The sequence below is a fragment of the Eutrigla gurnardus genome, assembly GCF_963514095.1.
Source record: "Eutrigla gurnardus genome assembly, chromosome: 14".
Lineage (NCBI taxonomy): Eukaryota > Metazoa > Chordata > Actinopteri > Perciformes > Triglidae > Eutrigla > Eutrigla gurnardus.
This window is the reverse complement of record NC_139937.1, coordinates 22,648,914-22,673,303: the sequence shown is the minus strand read 5'-3', so window position 1 is coordinate 22,673,303 and position 24,390 is coordinate 22,648,914. Positions and strand designations below refer to the sequence as shown.

The 24,390-nt window shown below is 43.1% G+C and overlaps 2 protein-coding genes across 4 annotated transcripts in view; one reads left to right on the top strand and one right to left on the bottom strand.

The window, feature by feature from the left end:
• The window catches only part of ntrk1 (neurotrophic tyrosine kinase, receptor, type 1), a 30,319-nt gene extending 24,645 nt beyond the window's left edge, over positions 1-5,674 (top strand). For both annotated transcript variants that reach the window (XM_084026049.1, XM_084026050.1), the window contains exons 15-17: positions 1,597-1,837; positions 2,385-2,543; positions 4,424-5,674. In XM_084026049.1, coding sequence (XP_083882175.1) covers positions 1,597-1,837; positions 2,385-2,543; positions 4,424-4,609 — 586 coding nt within the window. In that variant the 3' untranslated portion in view covers positions 4,610-5,674. The remainder of the gene's footprint in view (positions 1-1,596; positions 1,838-2,384; positions 2,544-4,423) is intronic.
• A 1,588-nt stretch (positions 5,675-7,262) lies between these two features.
• paqr6 (progestin and adipoQ receptor family member VI) lies at positions 7,263-22,392 on the bottom strand. Of its 2 annotated transcripts, XM_084026108.1 has the most exons (8): positions 22,245-22,392; positions 16,016-16,287; positions 13,935-14,062; positions 13,336-13,541; positions 11,951-12,077; positions 11,164-11,260; positions 10,929-11,073; positions 7,263-10,092 (listed from the first exon to the last, which is right to left on the bottom strand). In XM_084026108.1, exons 1-8 carry the CDS (start codon positions 22,258-22,260, stop codon positions 9,815-9,817), a joined length of 1,269 nt encoding a protein of 422 aa, XP_083882234.1. In that variant the 5' UTR covers positions 22,261-22,392; the 3' UTR covers positions 7,263-9,814. The 2 variants fall into 2 exon arrangements, with proteins under 2 accessions (XP_083882234.1, XP_083882235.1); XM_084026109.1 differs by lacking the exons at positions 16,016-16,287; positions 22,245-22,392 and adding an exon at positions 15,836-15,890.
• Between the last annotated feature and the right edge of the window lie 1,998 nt (positions 22,393-24,390).

Here is a 24,390-nt window from a genome sequence, read left to right as displayed (position 1 = left end):
GCACAATGTTATATGTAATAGGGGGTCCCTCCACCGGGTCTCTATAAGCCTTGGGGGTCCTTAAAGATCCAAACCCTGTGTGTAAACCTCCGGAGAGTCTTGCTGAAGGACTCGGAGGAGTCGTTGACCAATCAGAAGCTGAATACTCAGCACCTGGAAGAAACCATCTGACCCGGAGTCGGGGAGCAGGTGTCGTCGCAGCAGGACGGCAGACTGGGAATGAAACGCACACTTCTCCTGAGATATATGTTCACCGTCGGGTTAGAAAATCGCATTTGAGGGTGGAAGCGTCGGTGCAGCTGCCTTCCCGCCCCCCCACCACCTGCCTGTTAAACTAATACTGACTGTATAGACAACTTCCTTTTGTAAGGAGGGGACAAAGTATTAGGATGGATGGAGACACGTCATCTGGGATCTGCTCATTTAGGAACGTGGGAGTGGGTGTTTAGGATCCGACGTCCAATGTGCTTCTGAGTCTTTTCCGAATCGCATTATTGCTAATCGACGGTGGGCGAATTAACGAGCCTCATGTTTTCTATTAACCGTCCCGGTTCACGCTCTCGCTTCGAGCTTGCGTACATGTCAGAAATGTTCAATCTGCAGATTATGCTCGACGAGGTCGTCGTCGTCCCTGTGGGTCACCCAAGGTCGCTGCCATGGTTACCAACATGCTGAGAATTATGTGAAACAGCCCAATAGAGGACGAGGAGAATGGCAAGAGGGACGGCATGTCCTGTTCTTTTTCACCGGTGTGTGTGTGTGTGTGTGTGTGTGTGTGTGTGTGTGTGTGTGTGTGTGTGTGTGTGTTGGTACAGTTACCGGGAGTTCAGCTCCGGGTCGGAACGGAATAAACAATAAGGAAAATATTAGCAGAAATGGGTTTTATAATCAAAATCAGACCATTTCAAAAACGTCTGACCTCGAGAGTTTTTTTTTTTTTTTAAACGCAATAAAGAACCTTCCGGTTAATTAAAGTGTAAATATAAGACGAAATATAGGAACGTTTTAAACTAAAAAAAGATGTGGTTTTGTTTTTGTGCTCTTGTTTTACATTCACTCAAGTGCTGTACTTTAGAATCACTTTAAAACACTTTACTTGAGTGTTTCCATTTATTGTACTTTAAACTTCTACTCCACTACATTTCAGAGGAAAGTATTGGCCTTAATACTCCATAGATTCAGATTTCACATGAAATAAACATATAAAAGTCAACTTGTCATTGATTAAACCAGTGGTTTGAAAGCTTTTTGGCTCATGAGCCTTTACATTAAAGACATTTTCCTCATAAACGTATTTTTTTTACATTTTTATATTTTACGGCCCAAAGAGTTCAAAAAGTAACAATTAAAGAGGAGCGATGGAGCCCAACCACAATGTTCACACCATTTCTCTGCAGAAAGAGTACTTTGACACTTAATACTTGTGTACTATTGAGTACTCTGTGTACTCTGAGTAAGTGTAATGAAGTATTGATGCATTCATACGTTGTAAGTAAAGCATCTAAACGTCCCTCTTTCATCTCACATATTTTCCGAATAAAAACACATTAAAATGAGTTCAGACCACTGACCCGGTCCTGGTGTCCCCCCCCGTAGAGCTCACGGCCCCGACGCCCGGATCCTGGAGGAGTCCAAGATGGCCTCGCTGGGTCAGCTGACGCTGCCCCAGATGCTGCACATCGCCGCCCAGATCGCCTCGGGCATGGTGTACCTGGCGTCGCTGCACTTCGTCCACCGCGACCTCGCCACCCGCAACTGTCTGGTGGGGGAGGGGCTGGTGGTGAAGATCGGAGACTTCGGCATGTCCCGGGACATCTACAGCACCGACTACTATCGGGTGAGTGGCGGGGAAGACGAAGACAAGAAAGACCGCTTTAAAAAAAACACTTTTTACTTTCCAATGAGTCACTTTGCTTCTGTGGGACTTTTTCTTTAAACTATGATGAACTGAAGCTATTTTGGAAAGTAAAACTCATTATTTTCCAGATTGTCTGGTAGAAAGTTCAAGGCCCGTTTCGGCAACATGAGAAACTCAAATCTAAACAATAATGATTTAGTGGCTCAAAATAACGAGAAACTTCCTGAAGAATTCAAGTGTGCGTCTCAAAATCGTTTCTCATTATTGTGAGATAGAAGTTTGGATTATTCGAGAGAAGAAGGCAATATTCCCCAGTTTATAAACTTCATCCGTTATTTATTTATTTTTCCTACAGTGGCTCTAATATGCCGTCTCATATAATCCATTATTTTAAAATAGTTGCTCTCAATTAATCATTTACTTTCTCATCACATTGGCACAAATGGGCTTCCATATGATGAGACTGTTTCAGATGCGTTCAGAAAGTCTGTAAAACACGGTACCTGCGTTGCCTCCTCCTCCTCAGGTGGGCGGGCGTACGATGCTGCCGATCCGTTGGATGCCGCCGGAGAGCATCATGTACAGGAAGTTCACCACGGAGAGCGACATCTGGAGCTTCGGCGTCGTCCTCTGGGAGATCTTCACCTACGGCAAGCAGCCGTGGTACCAGCTGTCCAACAGCGAGGTGGGTTCTCCCGCCCAGAATCACCTGCTACTGTTGCTAGGATACGTACAACAAACATGTCTCTTTAAAGGGTCCGGTCACCCAGAATAAGCTACTAACTACTTTAAAAACAGATTTCCTGTCAGACTTCGAATGTATTTGGTAACGAGGTGATCGATTTCATCTCCAAACCTCGACAAATAAAACTGAAATTATCTGAGAGGCTCGTGGTTAAATCAGGTTTTTTTGTGATTTTGGGTGAACTGTCCCTTTAAAAATGGACGGATGAAACTATATGGAATTACGTGTGATTATTGTTGGTTAGTTTCTTACTAATTTACTTGCATTAAAAGATATTCAATGTCAATTTTGCAGCAGAACACAAGCTAGAAAGGTCAGCGTTCCTAAAGAAAAATACAGTTTAATTATTTGGACTATAATATATAATATAATATAACATAACATAGTTGAGAGATTAGAGGGTGGGATCCATGTTCTCATTTAAGTCCCTGCAAGAAATCTAATAACTGTATTTTCCAAAATGTTGAATTATTCCTTTAAATCGTTTCCTTATGTGTGATAAGAGTTTACAGAGTGAGTTTTAGAGCTTTTTCAGTGAAACAGAAAACACGTCGAGATCGAACCAAAACTGTGAATTTGTGGGTCCGACAGCTAAACGATGATCTGAAAATCACTATAAATCTCTTTAAATCTCTTTAAAGCTGAAGGTTTTTCATAAAACTGCAGGTTAATCACACATTTTGCGTGTTAAACTAAAGTTTCTTTCCCTTGAATTAAACATGTTTTTTAGTGCCTTCACATTTCCCAGGCTCCTCTGGAGCGTAGACGTTCCTCAGCTCTCTGCACTCTGACAGCGATCGATGCCTTTGTAGTAATTACGACGGTCCAGTCTAGCCTTCTCAGCCCGAGCACCAAGAAGTGGGACTCCATCGCGACCACAGCGGTGCTATTACTGGCCCGAACCCTCTCCCATTTCAGCAGAAGGGTGGATCGCTTTCCCCTGCCACTCAATTCTAATCTCATTGGCCTCTCATTTTTGCCGAAAGGGCCAATGAGCTTTAACCTCGTTAAGCCTAATCGGTCTCTGCCGACGAGGGTCGGGTGAAATTATCGTGTTGCTCAAACACGCCATGGCGGAGATAAATCATCCCAAAAAGAAAACACTGACAGGCGCCATCGTGAGTCCCTTTGTGTCGAGGGATGGGACATTCTTTGGACGTGAATTAGAATTTCACTGACGAGTCAGGAATGTGGACGCGGTGGAATCCTCTCCCTCTCGGCCTCGGCGGTGATTTATTCACCGAGCAGCCGGAGCGTGTGAACTCAATCAGTCACCGCGGCCGTTAGTGTCCACGATGGAGGTCGCTCACATTTCTGGCGGCGCTCGTTTGTCCCCCGAGGTCTCGTCTGACGAATCATCTGTAAATACAAAGGTCGTCGGCTCAAAGCGCTTAAATAGAAAAAAAGAAAAGAAAATGTGTTCTTGATGGAGAATCCTTCTTCCTCTCTGAATACAGTTCGGCGCACTGAGAGGTTTTTGTTGCTTATTAAAATATATCAGCAAAGTGCCGACGTTCATGGTCCCCAGAGGATGAATTGATCTAAAAAGGTCTTCAATTTACGACTAAAGAGCTCTAAAACTAACGAGATTCCCATCAGCCTCAGCTGCACTTGGTGCCAATTAGCAAATGTTTGCATGCAGACACGTTAAACACTATAGTTTAGCATGTTAGCATGTTAGCATGCTGAGAGCTCAATGACTCAACTATAGCCGAAATCTGTGCAGCGAGTGATTTTTAAAAAAATAAACAGGTGAATTTAAATACACAAAACATCCCGTTTGTATAACATTGTTTTTTAAATTCCCACCCCATCAACAGGCCATTGAATGCATCACGCAGGGCCGGGAGCTGGAGAGGCCTCGCACCTGCCCCAAGGAGGTCTACATGCTGATGCAGGGCTGCTGGCAGCGGGAGCCCCAGCAGAGGATGGTCATCAAGGACATCCACAGCCGCCTGCTGGCCCTGGTCAAGAACCCGCCGGTCTACCTGGACATCCTGGGCTAAAGAGGGGACCCCAACCAGGGGGGAGGTCAGAGGCTGGGGGTTGATGTTTTTGAGTTTCAGACCTTAAAACGTTCCTCTAATCCTATCAATCAATCTCTCTGCTTTAAGTTTTGCCTCACCTGGACCCCCCAGACCCCCGGACCCCCCCTCACCTATACTGCCCCTGGAAACCTGTCGAATGTTTACCAAAGTGTTTAATGTTTATCTGAAGTCGGGACGGCAGGAAGGAGGGACATGCATGGATACGTGTTGAAGTAACTGTATTTAACGTTGCCGTCTCAGACGCTGGCGGCTTGTTGGGGGGGGGGGATTCTGGCTCTGAAGTCCCTGCTGAGCTACGAGTCTACATCCGACACTCGTGCTGAAAGGCAATTAGAAAATGAAACGGATGATTACAAGAGAGGGCACTTCACAAGTCAAAAGCGGAAACGGCTTCGTTTTGTTTTTTCCAGATTTGGGCTCAGCAGCGTTTTGATATGGGAGGTTGTTTCAAAGTTAAATGTATATAAGAAATCAAAACAGTTGTACAATCAAAAAAAAAGAAGAAGAAGAAGAAGCTTGGAAAGCTTGTTTGTTTCTGACGTGTCAAATCCAGTGTATGATATGGAGTATTTTTCAAATACGTAAAAAAAAAAAAAAAGAACAAAAAAGTGTGTTTACATTTAAATGCTGTCAAATACGAACGAATACTTTCAAAAGAACGACTTTTACGACGTTTTACGTGCTGCTGTAATGATCTCGAAATCAAAGTGAAATCCAGTACGGTGGTGGGGGGGGGGGGGGGGGGGGGGGGTGACATAACAGCTAACAGATGGATTAAAGTGAAACTGCAGCAGGAGGACAGATGGCACTGAAACGGAGACCAGAGGTGAGGCCTCCTCCGTGGGAACAAGAGGAGACATTTAGAAGTGTACACACCGTTGTGATGCCTTTAAGTGTAAATACAAAAAAATGTACATATGAGCTCTGCATTAATGTCTTAAAAACAAATATATATATATATATATCTTCATGTATTGTTACTCCAGCACTTTGTATATTGTCTGCCTTTAAAAAAAATAAACAAACTTGATTTAAACCCTTTTCTTTTTTTAATGTAGCGGTCAATCCGTCACGTCATTATCCCGCGCTTCAGAGCGAACAATGATCCCTTCTTTTTAAAGTTAGACATCTTAACAAGGCTATTCAGCAGCCGTCTATTATTTCTGACGAACTAATCAGCATCCTGCGACGTCTCGGCGGGACGCTCGGCAGATGGTTATTGAAAAAGGGAATAATCAAGTTTCATATTGCCTCCTCGTATGGGCCGGGCTCTCCAGCGAACAGACCGAAGCCTCCTCTCCACCTCACACCACCAGCAGCATCCCTCCCCGATCCCACCACCACCACTCTGTATGCAGAGCGTCTCCTGGGAGTGGTAATGGATTGTGAGTAATGCTATCACCCCCCCTTCTTTCCTTTCTCTCCACCTCCTCTGGGGTACCGAGGGGATGAAAACACTTGGAGGACTCGTGTCTGGCTCATTGTTTCCTCGAGTGTCTACAAGCAGATCCTGGGCCAGATAGGATTAGGACAGTGAAGGCCTGCAGTACTCGTGTCCGACCCTGGTTAGATACCAGAGACGACTATAATAAGAGTTTTTCAAATGGAATCCCTATCAGAGCTTTAATCTTCCACCGCCTTCATATACGGGGTGTGTGCAGGGTATTGATTTTCTTTTATGGTAATTATTTCTTCCATGATAATGCCAGTGCAGATTCATTATATATGTGTGTCCACTGCTTTACTCTCCACCATGTGAGGCTTTAAAGACGGCGACTTAGTAGGAAGAGAACTGCTGCTGAAAAAACCCCATGAAGAGAAAACAATAAGCTGGAGTTTTAATAAAAGAGTTTCAGCCTTTAAATTTGACAAAAGTCCAGTTTTAATCTGAAAGGCTTCCTGCAGCTGGACGGTTTTGTGTCACACCAGATTTGCAGGATGTTGGAGATAGAAAACCAAGTTTTTCCAGCAGTGATACGTCTGATTTTGATGTGAACGCAACTCAACGAAACCATCTTTACTGGGAACATCTGGCAGAATGTCACATGATGTCCGACACAGTATTGGACTCATTTTAATTTCTGCAGTTTAATTCGTCCTGAAGATTAATCTTGTGAGGATTCATTTTAACCATTATTTATTTTATTTTATTAAATAAATCTGATCAGAAAGATGAGCTGCTCCACACTCTTGTTGTTGTGTTCTGCCCTCTGCTGGTCACTCACACACACTGCTCAAACTTTACACTGCTCAAAGGATTTAGGATAATAGCAAACAAAACATTTAAATAAATGTAACACATGCAGTTATTTCTTAACCAAATTTTAAATTTAACTACTCAAAGACAAAGACGGTTTTAGATATATGATGACAATTAATCAGTCCATCAATAGGAAACCAATCAGCATTTTGGATAAAGGAATAATTTGTTTTTGGTCATTTTTCTTCACATAATCTCTATAATTTTGGGTTTTGGTCGGACAAAACAAGACGTTTGAGATGATCATCTTCAGCTGTGGGAAATTAATCTGCAAATTCTCACTTTTGAATATTTCTTAGTTGTAAATACTGTTGAGTTGGAAGACTTGAAATGATCCCAGCGACAATCATAACACTTATAAAAGGCTTAATTTATTACACAAGTCTAGTAGAACAAAAAAAAGGTAAGCAAATTACAAATTACACACAGCAAACAACAAATAAGTATTTATACATTTTAAGAGTATTTGTCTTGTTTTCCAGACGACAAAGAGCATTATATCAAAAGAAAGGTTGTATAAAACATTTGTTTTTAAAAAGGCACCAATGACTCTTCCCAAACCTGTTTTGATTTCTTTTTGCACCAAATGTTTTTATCCTCGTCTTTGCTCTCCGTCTCTCATCTTCTAACATCCTTCAATACGCAGTCTTATTATTGTTTCCTGATAATTACAACCTTAATCTGCTGGACCTTTTTACAGATAAGACATCAAAGTATCAGCGATCTGTGGAGAATTTATGGGCTTGGAAGTGATAATTAAGGCCAAAGATGCAGTTCTGAAAAGCATCGATCTGTGTGATATGGAAGTAACCGTCAACCTGCTGGAGGGAAATGAAAAAACGGCTGAGAATTGAGATGACAGGAAGAAAATATATATATAAACGTATTTATATATATATATATATATATATATATATATATATATAAATACATTCAAAACTACTTGGGCTCCAAAGGAAAGGAACTAAAAAAAACAAAAAACAGTAATGATGCGATTCCAAGCATCGACGGGGTCGGAAGGGAGGAACGGTGGAAGAAAACATATAAAAATTCTCTCAGGGCTGCAGATAAAACAACCAGCTGAGTTTCGTCTGCACGGCGACCTTGAACGCATCTTAAACTACCGTTCTAATAGAAAAGAAAAGCGTGTTTGTGCTCTCGTCCTTCTGCACTCTGCATCCAACTTTCTACGACTCTCCTCCATCCCATAATATCACATACATGTTACCCACAGCGACAAGACCCGTGTGTGTGTGTGTTAACGTGCTCCCTGTGTGTACTAACTAATTAAGTGTAAATGTGTCTTATACATGCTTTTATACTAACGAGCCTCCCAACAGTCTGTACCTGCAGTAAGTTACTGATTTATGGATATTAACGACTTATCTAATTTAGTCTCATTATCAGGTCATACCAGTTATTAAATCCTTAAAGTTTGATTTGATTAAAACAAGTGGAAGTGATCAATTCAACCCTTTTTTCCAGAATTTAAACAGGTTTTTTTGTTGTTGTTTTTTACAAGAATGCCCCCAAAATAAATCAAAATATATTCAATTTACAATAATACATAAATAAAAACAGAAAAATACATTTTTTAAATCTGTGAGCAGTAAATGTTTGGCATTTTTGCCTGAAATGTGTCAATTAAATCAGTCAAATAATAAGGAAATACATTTTATTTATATCAGACAGGTCATATTTATCTATTATTTTAATTTGAAAACTCTTGAAACAAGTTTAATAGGGTTGAAAATATGTTTTGCCACTTGTTTTAATGAAACATTATTTAATTACTTAATGACAGTCACAAACTGCAGCGCTTGAATCGTTAATTTATTAAGAACTAGAGTTATTTGATCGGTTTAAAACATCTTCATCCCTGCCAACAAAACAAAAAACAAGTAATAAATAAAAAACACACATTTCTATAAATACATGGTTATTATTTCAGTGGTCATTGGATAAGAAGATATAAGGAGTGATTTGTGACCGGTTCTCTTCCGTCTTCTCTTTTAAGTGCTGGACATTTTGAATGAAAACGTGCAAAAAAGGTGTTTAAAGAATAAAAACATCACGCTGAGTTTACGTGGTTTTTTGTAGAGGATCGCGTTCTGGTTCCGATCTGATGACTCGGGATGGAAGAACGCGAGAAAACGTCGCCGTTTGCTCAGAAACCTTCAGAGGGCATGAGGCCGCTATAGCGTTGCCATGGAAACGTACTGTTTTTTACAAGAAAAGAGAAAAAAAAAGGTAGATGTCTTTTAATCACTGCCGCGGTGTAATTTCTTTTTTCTTCCTCCTGTTGAGGCAGATTGTGATGTTCATAATAAGGCAATCAGAAAAAGAAAAAAAAAATGATTTTGCAAATCAATCCTCGTCCCTGCAGAGTGGAATCAATAGGTGGATGTCTGTGTGTGTGAGAGCCGGCAGCCCAATCTGCATTATATTAACTAGTCCAGTTTACAAAGACCACGTCAGGAAATCCCGGAGCGTGGAGGGAGGATTCTGGCCGTGAGGAATAAAAGGTTAATCCCAAACATAATCCCTGCAAACATGTTTCCAGTTTGAGATCTGAAACCTGTAATGATCCGCTGTAAACATCGTGAGTGAAGCACAATAAGGCACTGTGTTTACAACAGCATGCTTCCTTCAACCCAGAGCCTTTTTCTTTTTAGTAAATGCACCTTGAGGAATCTTTCAAAATAAATTACATTTTTTTTCCAACATACGAGCTTATTGTGATATCAGAATAAAGGCGTCCGGGTCCTCAGCTGCTGCGTAAACACGTGAACGGAGGCTTCGGGAACCGTGTTAGAGGAAGGTTTTATCACATGATGCATCAAAATCTGATAAAACTACTGTGAGTGTTTAGTCTGGAACAGTCTGAAGGGGGGGGGGGGGCATCACTGCTCTTTGCAGCCACACTTGGCGGCGGCGGCGCGCGGCTGGCCGGTGGCGGCGGCGTGGCACGGCTTCCACAGCAGCGGGGCGCTGAAGACTGCGATGATGCCCAGGTTGAGGACCAGGCTGGCGACCAGCACCCCGATGGTCCCCAGGAAGGAGGGCGTCCCCCCGTGGGCCAGGAGCCACGCCCGCCGCGACATCATGTCCGCCATCACGCCCTCCATCTGGAAGTGGGTGCCCACCACGGCGCTGACGTGGAACAGCTGGTGGCTGTGGCCTGTGTGAGGAGGGGAGGGGGGGGAGGAGACGAGATTCAAGAGCAGGAAACAGCGAGGCGGGGGTCTGAAATCTCTGCACCGCCACGCGACTCCGCCTTCACTCAGGTCGACTCATCGAAATGAGAAAGTTAAAGGTTTGAAGATTTAGTTTTCCTCTCGGGTCCTCTTTCAGGTCTCCCTCCAAAGCTCCTCCACTTCCCAGCATGCACTGCCTGACTACAGCAGGAGGAAGAATCCACGAGGGACCGTTGGGGGGAGAGGAGCGCCATTTTTTTTTGTTATTTTTTATTATTTTGCTTTTCCCTAATGTGAGGATTTGATGCTCTCCTTGTTTCCAGAACTTTCTTTAGTTTATTATAATGATTAAGTTCCTTATTTGGTGCTAAACGTGACTGTGTTTCAACTTTAATTATAATAACAGAAAGAGTAAATCTCCTTCTTTTGAACAAGAAGTAACAAACACAGAAATCTCTTCCATTTCACTGGTGAACAATGTTGAAATAATAAATAAATAAATACAAAAAACCTGTTTGAAACCTTTACAGGTAAACAAGTATCCATAGAAACAGGAAGGAATGTTTGTTTACACACTACCAAATTAAAAGCCCTTGTTTGTGTCCGGCAGTCGGCAGGGAAAACATTCAAGAACATTCAAGGACATTCAAAACCAGGCAAAAGGCACATTTCCAACAGCACATAAAACTTCTATCTCATAAATAAAATACCTCCTGAGAAGAAAGAATGTCCTCCATAACTCCACCAGAGATAAAAGCAAAGCCAACAAACAAGAAGATGAAGAAGAAGAAGAAGAAGAAGATGAAGATGGAGGACCTACCGAAGTAGTCGAAGCGTCCCGGGGCCAGCCTCTCCGGGAGGTGGGCGGTGAACAGGAAGCAGGTGAGGAAGGCGAAGAGGAGGTGGTAACAGTGACTGGACAAGGCGTCGCCGGGGCTGAAGCTCCGCCCACAGCAGAGCAGGATCTCCACACGGGGACGAGAAGGGACGGGTTTTAAAATCCAAACAGCATGAAAGAGAAGATGAAACGGTGACTGATAGACATGGACACTCACCCTGTAAAAGAGAGGAACCGTGTCGAATAGGAACGGGAGGACGAACGCTCCCGTCCTCAGAGCTTTACTCCTCTGAGGGAACTGAAGCTCCAGGAACCTGGAGACACACAAACACACCGTTTAGTCTCTTCATCGACACGTTTGTTTATAGATAATAAACTAAAACCAACCATCAACAGACCAAAACACAGACAGGAGCTCACCCACAGATATATAATATAACAACAATATTTCTTCACGTTTCATTTAAAATGCATCCTTCTGACTTAATTATCTTTAATCTATCTTGAAACAAATGTTAATCTATTGGATTTTAATAATGATCATTGATTTTACATAAACGTGCTGCTGAAGAGTCACACTGACGCGTCGCTTCACTGCAGACCGGCGGCGACTAAAGACGGTGAAAACCTGCCCCGGGAACGGTTGCCGTGGGTAACCGTGTCTTTAAGAAGCTGCTGAGCCCAAAAAGAATTTCAATCGCATGCGTTTCATTGGAGAGTTTAAGTGTCACATGATGGCATGAGATGCTGATTCAGCAGCGTTTCAATCCTGGAAACACCAGAGAAACCCTGAAAACTGAAACGCTGCGTTCAAGACAAAAAGTATTTGTTTCCAACACTTTGAACACGTCGGATTAAAAGTTATATAAAAGATATAATTAATGTTCAAAATCGACTTGAATTTACCTCAAACTCCAGAAAGCAAATACAAAACTGCTATTTGAGTAAATAAATTTGACGTGGTGGGCCGGAGGCAGAAAGGCGGGCGGACGCTGCAGCCTCACCTGGAGTAGCAGGACAAACTGGTACACAGCAGCGTGTTGCCGACGGCGATGGGGACAAAGTGCTGATGGAGCCAGCTGTTCACCCAGCAGTCCGGCATGACGTAGTAGCCGTAGCTCAGAGCGCAACCTGAACACAAACACATGGAAACAACAAGGGAGAGTTTATAAGTCTTCATAGCCGATATGCAGACCAGAGAGGATTTAGATACACGTCGTATCATTTAGTAATTATTTAATTTTTAATATGCAAAACACATTTAAAGCAGGATGGTCTCTTGAGATCTAAATCTGTTTTTTCTTCCAAGTCTTTGCAGGAAAGGCAGCTAAATGTATTTTCTGTTCTGGTGTGTTTTCTGTTACAACCACTAGGGGTCGCCAAAGCAGTGCACATCATTGAACCTGAGAAATGTGTGATTGCACAGATTGTTCTGAATTCCCAGCAGAGATCTGGACCCCTGAACGCCTCTCGGTGCACTGAAACAATTCAAAGTGAAAAAGAAGCATCGAGGTCGACCATCTTTGCAACTGCAATTTTTTTTTGCAGTGAGAAAACTCTTCTGCACCTCTGACCCCGACACAGACCGCAGAACAGTTTAAACTGGGAAAATCCAGCATTAAGAGGCTTTGTTGTAGATTAAATCTGCAAGGCTTGAGAAGGGAACTCAAGAGACCTTCAGTTAATGTTTGACGACTGGTCTGCAGGTAGGATTCTATATATGTATATAAATATATATATATATAAATACACGCTGCAGGGACATAAAAACACACCCACAAAGACAGACACTCTATTTAATCTGAAATACACACACTGACTACACACACTGGAGGCTCGCCTTAAAAACACAATTCTGTGCGATAAACACAACAGACAGACAGACAGACAGACAGACAGACAGACAGACAGACAGACAGACAGACAGGAAAACTTTCTCAAACAAACTCTTGTGCAACAGATCATTTGTTCATTCTTTGTTGAAAGACGAGCGTAAAAACGATGCATTTCACATCGAGGCTGCTGATTGAAAACTAATATTTCTTTCCATTTAATGATTTGTAACTTTTGGTCCCACGATGCTCCTCGTCCCAGTCAGGGATGAAGCTAGTATGTGTTATTGTGTGCATTTCAGATTAGTTGAATTGTTGAATCACTTCAACAATATTTATTTTCTTGTTTTCGGATTGTTTGCACTGTAAAAAAAACAAAAAAACATGTTACCCTGATTCTCACCCAGGATTTTGTCTCCGGATTTATTTCCTGTAATATTGTAAAATAAATCCTGAAAACTTCAAGTAGCATGAAGCGCGTGTCGTATTAAGACTCCTTCGTTCAGCTCTCAGATTTCTGCAGAAGAAGAAACCCTTAAACCCGCCCGACGTCTCACCCAGACTGTAGAGGCTGAGCGCTCCGTAGTCGAAGAAGTAGCAGATGTGGCGGGACTCGGGCGACATGGTGCTGAAGGTGTGAGCACAGCTGGAGGTGAAGGGGTAGATGCAGATGAGCAGCATGTAGACCAGGAGGGGCCAGGTGTAGCTGTCACTCAGGAAGTTCATGGTGGAGCAGAGGAGGCAGAACCGCCACAGGAAGTACCTGCAAGGTCATCATCACGAAACAACCGACAATGATTACATTATTATTATTAATAATAACTCTGCTGGACCTGGATGATCCGTCATCCTGCTTCTCATTATTATATATTTAGGTTTATTCTATTTTTTTGGATCCTGCCTCAACTTTTTCCCACATTTCTTTATAAATACAAATATACGTTTCATCCACCTGTTTATTTTTCTCTCCAGCTTTAAGAGATAAAATCTCAGACACTAAAACAAAGATCCTCAAACTCCGACTAATCCTTCAAAAGTTTTCACAGCTGGGAAACTTGACGTGTTTATTTTACTGCTCCGGTCTCGTCTTTGGTTTTAAAAAGTGTGTGAATATGTTATGTTTGTTTACGACGGTCATTTTTTTTTAAAAACACACCATGTGGGCAGGAAGTGGGTCCAGATGTTGATGGTCTCGTTGTTCATCTGGAAGCTGCTGAGGACGCAGTCCAGCGCCGAGCTGCGCGGGTGTCGGTACCCGGAGATGATGCTGTCCTCCCTGAACACCTGAGGAGTGACCACACATCCAGGTGAGACCTCCGATGCCTGTAGGGGGCGCTCTCACCATCGCCAGACAGGTGATTGGTTTAAAACAAACTATGAAGCAGCATCTACTTGCAGCCCCTCGTCATTAAAATGTATAAATTATAGTTCAGAAGGAAAAAAAAACCTTTAAACATGTAGCAGAGTGCAGTCAAGTTAGTAAGTGAAATAATAAGTGCATTAATATGAGATCTGCTTCATAAACAGCATGTTTGTCCCGTTAAGTATCGCTCCACAGTAAATATTAATGTTCCCGTTTTATCAACGACCGATACGTCAAATCTGTTATTAAGACTTCAGATAAGCTTTTACTTCCTGCTGGTCTCGGCAGGGAACAGATTTACACGGCAGACGAGGAATTCTGGAATAAACAGACCAAGACCTGAATCCTGAACGGGACCAAAACAAACCTTTATAAAATAAACACATAAATAAATAAAAAATCAAGGACACGTATTTCAGTTTGACACTGAAACTGCAGCTTGTAAACGGATGTTAAAGCGGCTCAGACGACGGCGAGCGTTTATCAGAGGACGATAAGGTCGACCTCTACGATAAGGTCGAGACGCCGACGTCCCTCAGCTCGGAAAAAACTACGTACAGCCGTCGACAGATGAGACTAATAAAGTTTTGATCCTGGTTTAATTTTTACACATCTGATGTAAAAGTACATTTTAAGTCACAGGATCAAGGAATTATTCGTCTCTCGACGTTGATTGCCGTACTTTTTTCTTCCAAAATAAAGTCCCGTGGTGGTCCATCGGAAAGGGGCGGGGCTTAGCTTCATTATCCTTCACATCCATTTGGTTTGAGGTTTTTAGGACATCGTTTGTTAAACTGTATATAAATGGTGTTTGATGAGCAGCTGGAGTGTGATGAAGATGCAGAACTACGGTAGACGAGGATTCAGTATTTACAGCCGGATAAACAAAGTGTGAAGTGAGCATCGTAAACGCTGTGGAGGAGACCTCCTCCCTCCCTCCTTCCTTCCCTCCCTCTCTCCTTCCTTCCCTCCCTCCCTCCTTCCCTCCCTCCCTCCCTCCCTCCTTCCCTCCCTCCCTCCTCACCTTGGGGATCTGGTGGATGTCAAACAGCTGGGGGAGTTTGATGCTGAGCAGTCTGATGGCGCCCCTCCCTCCCTCCCTCCTTCCTTCTTTTCCTCCTTCCTTCCTTCCTCCTTCCCTCCTTTCTTCTTTTCCTCCTTCCTTCCTTCCTCCTTCCCTCCTTTCTTCTTTTCCTCCTTCCTTCCTTACCTCCCTCCCTCCCTCCCTTCCTTCCTCCCTCCCTCCTTTTCCTCCCTCCCTCCTTCCTTCCTTACCTCCCTCCCTCACTCCTTTCTTCTTTTCCTCCTTCCCTCCCTCCCTCCTTTCTTCTTTTCCTTCTTCCCTCCCTACATCCATCCTTCTTCCTTCCCTCCCTCCGTCCGTCCTTTACCTTCCCTCCCTCCCTCCTCACCTTGGGGATCTGGTGGATGTCAAACAGCTGGGGGAGTTTGATGCTGAGCAGTCTGATGGCGCCCCTCCCTCCCTCCTTTCTTCTTTTCCTCCTTCCTTCCTTCCTCCTTCCCTCCTTTCTTCTTTTCCTCCTTCCTTCCTTCCTCCTTCCCTCCTTTCTTCTTTTCCTCCTTCCTTCCTTCCCTCCCTCCCTCCCTCCTTTCTTCTTTTCCTTCTTCCCTCCCTACATCCATCCTTCTTCCTTCCCTCCCTCCGTCCTTTCCTTCCCTCCCTCCCTCCTCACCTTGGGGATCTGGTGGATGTCAAACAGCTGGGGGAGTTTGATGCTGAGCATGTCTGATGGCGCCCCTCCCTCCCTCCCTGCCTCCTTCCTTACCTCTCTCCCTCCTTCCCTTCTTCCCTTCCTCCTTCCCTCCCTTCCTACCTCCGTCCTCCTTCCTTCCCTCCCTCCCTCCCTCCTCACCTTGGGGATCTGGTGGATGTCAAACAGCTGGGGGAGTTTGATGCTGAGCATGTCTGCGTGGAGTCTGATGGCGCCCCTCCCTCGCTGACAGACCTCCCTGAGCCTGGCGCGTCCCCCCTGACAGAGGACGACCCAGACGGGGTAGTCGAAGACCGGGATCCGGGCCCCTGGTCCCGCGGCGTCAGGCTCCCATTGCAGGCTGCGCCCCCAGCCCTGGCTCCACCCGCCTCCGACGCCGCTGCCGACCCCGATCCCCCGCCACACCGGAAACACTGCAGAGACACATTTCAGGTTAAAGAAGGACACAAAAGAGCAGCAGCTGGTCTCGGATCAGATCAGGGGTCAAAGTAAAGGAGCAGACCGGGATTTTGAGGCTCTAGATGCAAAAAAAAAAAGGTGCATTCAAAGTCTTTATTAACGGCCTAAACATATCATCTTTCAGGTTCATCTTCGCAGCGATGCTCAAACGTTACATCACCGTCGATGAAAAGGCAACGCAGCGAGAACAATCCCTCATTGTGGAGGCTCTTGAACGCACCCAGACGTCCCAGTGAAGAATGGCGGGCATTGTGGCGTCTCTGGCCGGTGAGCGATGGCGAGCGAGTAATAACGGCGTGTTTGTGAGGAGCGACTACATCACATCAGCGTTTCTTACATCACAACGAGGTTTTTAAACATGAGGGATGCATCAGGGTAATATCTGGCTCCCAAACATAAACTCTGCAGGGTTGGACATTTGCATGTGAGCAAAGTAGTCAGCTGTTTATTAAATAGATCTAATATCAAATTACTCTGCTTGGTGTATTGTTTCAAATACATTCTAACTAAATGAAAATGAAGTTAAACGCAAACAGAAAGACAGGATCCCTTTGTAGCATCAGCATCCTTCTCTCTTTTTATTTATTCATCAAAAAAGTGCAAATATTATGTCCTTGACCAGGGGACAAAGAAATGTCATGGCCGCCAAGTTTATTATACACTGGAAAAAAACTGTGTTCACAAATGTCTGCCTTGAAATATCCAGTATAGTTCAGGCTCTAATGTGCATTATAAAAATAAACTAATTATTAATACAGCTGTGCTGTCCTCGACCTGAGAAAGTGTTAGTCAGCTTACACTCATAACATTTTGTCGATTAATTAATAAATAATATAATTTAATACACAGACGAACTGAATTTCTCCACAAAGAATTTAAATCGGTTTTAATCTTATTTAGCTTTAATATTCTCATTATTATCTCTGGTAAAAAAGCTATTCAGCATTGAAAAAAATAATAAAAAGTGATCTTCAACTATTTGACTGAGCGGGGGCAGCTCTATAATAAGTTGAATTTCTTCCATTTACTCACATAATTATCTTTTAATATGTCTTTTACACACAAACAAACCCACACAGCTGTTATGCCCTGAACGCACCGTGGACGACTGCATTAACATTCCTGTTAAAGTGCTGCAACAGAACGTAAACACGGATCAGCTGGACTCGAGTTGACCGGGAAGCCTCCAAGCCAGAGATGCGACGCGCTTTAGAGTTAATGACCTGCATGTCGGGTCCCGGAGAATCTGCCAAAGCTCATACCTCGACGAGGGGGGGGGGGGGGGGCGACGCGTCCTGCAACCCAGCTGCAGAGCCCCGGCCTGCCGACGGTCACAAAGTGAAGCTTTGTGGAGGCTTGGAGAGGCCGAGAGGACGGCCGTTACACGCTGCACTGGATGGAAATGAGGCTTGCTCAACACTCTGGCAGAATTCTTCTTCTTCTTCTACATGCAAAGAGCAGCCGGGTGCAGACACGCATGCACGCTGGCACAGATCCTGCATTCATCACGGCTGGATAACATCTGAGCAACACAGCAGAACACACAACACCACACTTGTGTGGATGACAATAGGCTCCGAGAGCCAGCGAGTTCACGGCAGTGTGGAGGGGGGGAAAATGGCTCATTTATATTCAGATCAGCAGCAGCGTGTGGTGACGATGGATTCGAATGGACATTTGAGTTTTTCTGGTATCGTAGATTATAAACTAGGGAGTGGATTATGAGAGGATGGGCCTCTGGACCTGGAAGGGCCCGCCACCTCCCCAAACACAGGACTTTAGAGGTGTTTACTACTTTAAAGGACTCTTTAAAAGCTCATCTCAAGTCTCTGTAGTCTTTGTGCATCCTTTTATAGTCCTTTTTAATCCGTTTGATATTTCTAATCTCCTTGTAGTTACTGTTTGTTTTCCTCCTGATGCAAATTTCAAAAGAATGCGTAACTGTTGTCTTGTTTTTCCTCGGGTAGTAAATCGACCACAAATGCATTTCTGTGTTAATGACAATAAATGATCCTTGACGTTGTGTCTCAGGGGGGACATTTTCTGTCTCTTTGCAGACATTTCCTGTCTCTTTTTCTGTCACCATGTGGTTGTTTTCCCCTTTTCATAGTAATTATCCATCTCATGGTGGAAGGCCTTCATCTAATTGTTGTCATTTTCTCTCTAATCTCTAATTGTGTTTCTTTCTCCCCTTTCATAGTCATGTTGAGTCTCTTTGCAGTCATTTTCTGTCTCTTTCTGGTTATCTTTAATCTCTTTGTAGTTCATTTGGACCATTTGTAGTCTTTTGTGTCTGTCTGGTTACCTTGCACCTGTCTGTAGTTCATTTGGACCATTTGTAGTCCTTTGTGTGTCGTTGTAGTCGTTTTACTTTCCTTCATGGTGACTGATTCTCCTGCTGGTTGTCCAGGCGTCTCGTTTATGTGACATTTAGTAAGTGAAGGGCCCCGACACACTGGGGAGCCAAGCCGACGCCCATCAGGCCCGTTCACTAATCCATCCATGAATAAAACCCGACAAAAAGAAGAAGATGTTTAAGTCAAGAATCGAATTGTTAGGTTTCATTTTGGACACTTGAACCAGAAGAGCGTCTCTGAACACGGACTCTGGCCTGCGATGACATGAGGAGACATTATTTCTGCACCGCGGCCTCGAAGTGTAAACATCATGTGACAAAGTCTTACACGCTCTACATAATGCCATGCAAATAAAAGACGAATGTTTGTACAACTTTGTGAGCTCAACTTCCCATTATGCAAAAAAAAAAAACAGCATTTAATCAGTTTCAAGCTCTGAACCGGAGCAGAGACTAAAGCGGATCCTTCGATAAACAACAACAGCGATAAGAGAGAGTTGTTTTTTGTTTTTCTGCAAACGGTGGAAAAACACTCCGATCCGACAGCTTGACCTGAAGCCTCGACTCTCCACGATCACAAAGGCAAACACACAAACGGAAGAAGTCAACATCTTTGACTTCTCAAAACCAGTTCCTTCCCATTTCACAAAATCCAAGACGTTATGATGTTGACATGAAGCAACACACACACACACACACACACACACACACACACACACACACACACACACACACACACACACACACACACACACACACACACACACACACACACACACACACACACACACACACACACACACACACACACACACACACAGACCGAGTCAGCCAGCTAACATGCTAACGAAAACACAACTGGTGTTGATGCGAGTTAGACGACGAAAGACCAGATGGAAGAAGAAGTGGACGTCGTCACGGCGACGTCACACGTTTTCCACGTTTGTGGAATACGGTTTCAGAATCCCTGAGTTCGCCATCTTGGAGCAATCTGACCAACGTACGTGATGGAGCGGCAACCTTTCTGGATCTGGATCAAGAGAACAAGTGGACGTCGTCATGGCGACGTCATGCGTTGGTTTCCAGAAGCCTTAAAGCACTTTGGCAGTCGCCCTCTTTTTGCAACCAGTGGAAGGAAGTGACCATATTTGGACTGTTGGAGGAGCAACGGGTGGATCTGATCTGGTCTGTACCCTAACTGGATCTGGATCCATGTGGATTCATGTGGTCAACTCTACAGTGTTAAAGTCATCTTAGTAGCTTGTTTGTTTTCTGCACGTGTGCAGTTTCTACCCAGCATGCTCTGCTTTACTAACTTTCTAACCAGTGATCCGATCTCATTTTCAGTAGGAAATACGAGTCCTGTGACACGTTACCTGCAAGTCCTGCAGTAATACTGAACCCAACCAAACAGAAACGTCCTTCCTTTGTCTTTTTTTTTTTTTTTTTTTTTTTAAGTCTTGACATTCTTTCCCCGCTCACTCGTGATGTCATCACGTGACCGTTCCTGAATGGCCGTCTTTATGGGCCGACAATGAGAGGGCTATGCGGAGAGCATGTTGCCCACACGGATGGACACATGTCATTCTCTCGGAGGATTCCAGTGTTGTGATTATTCATTCTGATTAACTTCCATCTGTTTAACCTGTAATTAAAGCAGCGTTTTCTCCCAGAATCCCCTTCGGTAAACCGCCCACAGACGTGCCTCGGCGTGCTCACATCCACCTGTTTGCTTTGCCGGTGAACAAAGAGGACTTTTCACAGTTTCAGGAGAGCCAGTTTTTCTAGTTAGGAAAACCAACTATTAATTTAAAATAGAACAATGTGTTCGACTTCTCTGCACGGATCCATGAGAATGAGGCTACAATTAGTTTTTTCTCGCCTTTTAAAACACAATTGAGAAAGATTTGGGGAGTAGAAAACAAAAGCTACGTCTTCATTCATTAAAATATCGCACTATTGAGATCCACCAACACCTAACAGACTTCAGCTGCACAATTTAAGCTTCTCTTTAATTCCTAAAAGCTGTTTGATCCAGACAACGCAATGTCTTTTTAAAACCCTGCTCTAGCTAAGGTGTGTCCGTGAATGCAGATATTGTGGCTCAACGTGGTTGTGTGTATACGCATGCATATGGCTGTATGAGTGTGTGTGTGTGTGTGTGTGTGTGTGTGTCTGTGTGTGTGTGTGTGTGTGTGTGTGTGTGTTTGTTCTTCTTCATGTCAAACAGAAGCAAGAGAACCAGCTTGTTTTTAAATGTGCAAATACAAAAACTTGACTTGCCTTAAGGTGTACTATGTAAAACATATTCATATTAATATCTTAAAAACAAGCAATTAAAACCCTCTTGCAGGCCGTGGACATCGAACTGCAAAACTCCAAATATGGTCACTTCCTTCACTGGTTGCAGAAACGCCCAAATTGCAAAACATGAAGACCTCAAAACCAACGGCTGGGTAACTAAAGTCACTTCATTTCTCCCCAGGATCAACGATTAATCACTGATGAGAAAAACAACCCTTCCATCTGCATCTTTCATTGGCCAATTGCCTCTGAACCAAAGACTTGAGGTTACTTCAGTATTTCACACTTCAGTGTAGTAACCCTTCACACAGGAACCTGGTCTAGACCTCATCATGAGATGGGTTTTACAACTTCCCCTTTCTGGCTTCAAGTCTGAAGTCAAGCTGGAATGTTTGAAAAAAAAAAAGGGGGGGGGGGGGGGGGGGGGTTCCTCCCCCTCCACTTCCTGCCCAGTATTTTTCAATAATAATAATAAAAAAAGGAACACAATGTGAAATAAAAACCAGTTCTTCCAAGTCTCATCAAACATGAGGTCATAGATTTAAGGATGAGACAAGGAGACTCACGTGGCCCAGCTAGTTGTGGAGACATGTGCATGTTACCTCTTACATCCGCCACATTCCTGCACATTCCTCCCCTGCAGGAACTCACCAGCCAGTATAATCTATTACAATCAGCTCCATTCATCGATTACAATCAGCTCCATTGATATAAAAACAACTAAACGTAACAGGTTTGGCTGCAACAAACTCCTAATTGTCAATTAACTCAAAGATATTCAATTAAGACGAATATAGAGCAGAGAGAACATTAAACCCCTCACATGGGAGAAGCTGGAACCAGGAATATTTTGTATTTTTATTCATTTATTAAATCAAAACATCAAACAATATAATATATATAAAATAAAATATATAAATGCTGCAGCTCTGGGCCGAGATGCCCAACAAAGAAGCACATTCCTTCACTCATACTCTGAATTCAAGTCCATGATGCAGCTGCTTACAAATACAGCAAGTGTATTTATCAGTCACATGAAGTTCATTGTCAGAATTATTTGCCTTCCAAACCATGTGATGTTTTTTTTTTTAATTTCCTCTTCCTTTATTAAACACGAATTCCCAGAATTCCTTTCCCACTATCGTCTTGAAACACACATGTTCGATGATGTAACAGCAGCTCTGAAAACTTCCCCCCAAGAACGACGAACATGCGAGAAGAAAACGTCATCAGTGTTTGTCTCCGACTTACCGCGACCCTCGGGCATCGACGGTTCCCTCGCGCGCCGTCTCCGGTAATAAACAAACAAAGCGCGGAATTAATAAGCTCCTCGCGACGGCCTCGAGCGGGCGTCTCTCTTCCTCGGCTCCCTCTCCGGTTGTGTTTTGTAAGAGAGGCAGCCTCCCTTTTCTCTCTCTCTCGCTCGCTCTCTCTTCTCGCCTCGCGCGAGCCAGTAGGAAGCGTCGCTCGGTGCTCACGTGCACCACTGGAGCAATAACAACACGAGCCATGTGTGTCTGACGCCTCCTGGAGCGCGCGCGCGAAGGTGACAAAGACGAACGGATGTGGAACGTTATCACTGTAACTGGTGTCACATGACACGAGTGTCAATAGTACAAATATGAGCTGTACTCAAGTAGAAGTACACATACTTGTGTTCAAAGAGACTCAGGTAAAAGTAGAACTACACATACTTGTGTTCAATAGGACTCAGGTAAAAGTAGAACTACACATACTTGTGTTCAAAAATGCTCAGGTAAAAGTAGAACTACACATACTTGTGTTCAAAGAGACTCAGGTAAAAGTAGAAGTACACATACTTGTGTTCAATAGGACTCAGGTAAAAATAGAAGTTCACATACTTGTGTTCAAAAAGACTAAATTAGAAGTACACATACTTGTGTTCAAAGAGACTCAGGTAAAAGTAGAACTACACATACTTGTGTTCAATAGGACTCAGGTAAAAGTAGAACTACACATACTTGTGTTCAAAAATGCTCAGGTAAAAGTAGAACTACACATACTTGTGTTCAAAGAGACTCAGGTAAAAGTAGAAGTACACATACTTGTGTTCAATAGGACTCAGGTAAAAATAGAAGTTCACATACTTGTGTTCAAAAAGACTAAATTAGAAGTACACATACTTGTGTTCTAAGAGACTCAGGTAAAAGTAGAAGTACACATACTTGTGTGCAAAAGGACTCAGGTAAAAGGAGAAGTACACATACTTGCGTTCAAAGAGACTCAGGTAAAAGTAGAACTACACATACTTGTGTTCAAAGAGAGTCAGGTAAAAGTAGAAGTACACATACTTGTGTTCAATAGGACTCAGGTAAAAGGAGAAGTACACATACTTGCGTTCAAAGAGACTCAGGTAAAAGTAGAAGTACACATACTTGTGTTCAAAGAAACTCAGGTAATAGTAGAAGTACACATACTTGTGTTCTAAGAGACTCAGGTAAAATTAGAAGTACACATACTCGTGTGCAAAAGGACTCAGGTAAAAGTAGAACTACACATACTTGTGTTCAAAGAGAGTCAGGTAAAAGTAGAAGTACACATACTTGTGTTCAATAGGACTCAGGTAAAAGTAGAAGTACACACACTTGTGTTCAAAAGGACTCAGGTAAAAGTAGAAGTACAAATACTTGTGTTCAATAGGACTCAGGTAAAAGTAGAAGTACACATACTTGTGTTCAAAGAGAGTCAGGTAAAAGTAGAAGTACACATACTTGTGTTCAATAGGACTCAGGTAATCAGGTAAAAGTAGAAGTACACATACTTGTGTTCAAAGAGACTCAGGTAAAAGTAGAAGTACACATACTTGTGTTCAAAGAGACTCAGGTAAAAGTAGAAGTACACATACTTGTGTTCAAAGAGACTCAGGTAATCAGGTAAAAGTAGAAGTACACATACTTGTGTTCTAAGAGACTCAGGTAAAAGCGATATTAAGCGTCACGTTGCTCGAAAGGAAAAACACTCTTCACGTTCTCGGTCAAACATCGGAAGCGTGTTGTAACCTCGATGACACTAATTACTTCCAGATCAAATCCATCTGAGGAGCAAATACACTCCAGAGTTCTGCTTCCTCTTGTGTTACATCAGCTCCAGTACTCCGGAATCACGCCTCCGCTTCTTTTACATCACTTCCAGGAACCAAAGTGGCCTTTTCTAGCATTTGTCTTGTTAAATCTTTGTTTTGTTCTTGTTGTTGTTGTAAGGGACTTTGTGACTGTAAACTTATTCATGATATAAATAATATGTGTACAAATAACTTGGGCTGTTATTTTTATGTCATATTTATTATAAGCAATTCATAATCATAGTAAGCAGAAATTAACTCTAATTAATGATTAATTAATTAATTAATTTCTCTCTGAATTAAGTAGCAGCAGCA